Genomic DNA, 1201 nt, shown 5'->3' with positions numbered 1-1201 from the left:
GACGCTCTGCTTGATGACCTGGGGTGTGCAGCAGGGCCGTCGGGGGAGCCCTGGACGCCCGCCCTTCCACCACGGGACCGGAGCAGGGCGTGGGGCTGGCCAGGGCTGGGCAGGCAGGGAGCCCTGGGGAGGCGTGCCCGTGACCCTCTGCGACCCTCTCTGGCTGACAGGTGGGCCCCCCGCCCCGCCTTGCATTTGCCACTTAGCCGGGAAGGACAATGGAGGGGCAGGCTGGCCGGATGGTGCGAGGCTGCGGGCGTGCCTTTTCGAAGTTCAGGTCCCGTTTCCGAGGCACGTCCAGAGCGGGGAAGAGGTCCCCGATCAGCCCCATGAACACGGGCAGGTCGTCGGTCACGATCTTGGGGATGTTGAAGTCTCTCAGCGCCCTCATGAGCACCTGGTCCTCTGCCCGGCTGGGGTCCCCCCTCTTCAGGGAGCCGGCTACCACCAGCACAGACTTGATTGCGCGCAAGCCCCAGTCGTAGTGGTCCTGCGGGCAGCAGGGGTGGACGGTGACGCGAGCGCGCCTCCCCCACTGGGTGTGACGTGAGTGTGCCCCCCCACCAGGCCATGACGTGAGCGTGCCCCTCACCCTGCACAGGGTGTGACGTGAGCGTGCCCCCCCACCAGGCCGTGACCCAAGCATGCCCCTTCCCCCCCACTGGGCGTGACGTGAGCACACCTCCCCCACTGGGCAGGGACGTGAGCGCCTTCCCCTGCCAGGCAGCTGGAGACCTTGGGGCTGGGAACGCGGTGGGACCCTCAGCAGGCAGCCCGGCCCCGCTCATGCCGGCCGCGGCGGCTGCCCGGCCCTCACCTGCTTGGACAGCAGCTCCTTACACAGGGTGTAGAGGGTGATGAACTTCCTGGCCAGGAGCCGTGCGTCCAGAAAGCCCTCGGCCACCAGCATGATCTCACATATCAGCTCGAAGTCGGGGACCACCATAGCGCAGGGCCTGGGGAGGGCGGTGCTCGCCTGGGCTCCTCCCCAGCTCTCCCTGCCCTCTGCCCCATCATCCCTCCTCACCAGGTGCCAGGAGCCTGCGGGTGGGGGAGGCTGAGCCTCCGGGTTAGCCTCTTCGGGGCGTGGGACTAAGTTCGGCACTCTCCAGCCTGCTTTGCCGGGCGCCCCTCCTCACCTGGGGAGCCCACCCGCCAGGACCACAGCAGCGCCCTGGACACTCTCGGGGTAGAGCCGCCC

At 69.3% G+C, this 1201-nt stretch overlaps 1 protein-coding gene across 1 annotated transcript in view; it reads right to left on the bottom strand.

Moving 5' to 3' along the window:
- Positions 1-1201, bottom strand: part of DNAH17 (dynein axonemal heavy chain 17) — a 125888-nt gene that overhangs the window by 58309 nt on the left and 66378 nt on the right. Inside the window, 3 exon segments of the mRNA XM_014586747.2 lie at positions 2-18; positions 263-490; positions 818-956. Of these exon segments, the coding sequence (XP_014442233.1) occupies positions 2-18; positions 263-490; positions 818-956 (384 nt within the window).

The sequence above is a fragment of the Tupaia chinensis genome, unplaced genomic scaffold (genome assembly GCF_000334495.1).
Source record: "Tupaia chinensis unplaced genomic scaffold, TupChi_1.0 Scaffold000159_1, whole genome shotgun sequence".
Taxonomy (NCBI): Eukaryota; Metazoa; Chordata; class Mammalia; order Scandentia; family Tupaiidae; genus Tupaia; species Tupaia belangeri.
Note: the sequence above shows the minus strand (reverse complement) of the source record. Positions and strands in the feature narration are given on the sequence as shown.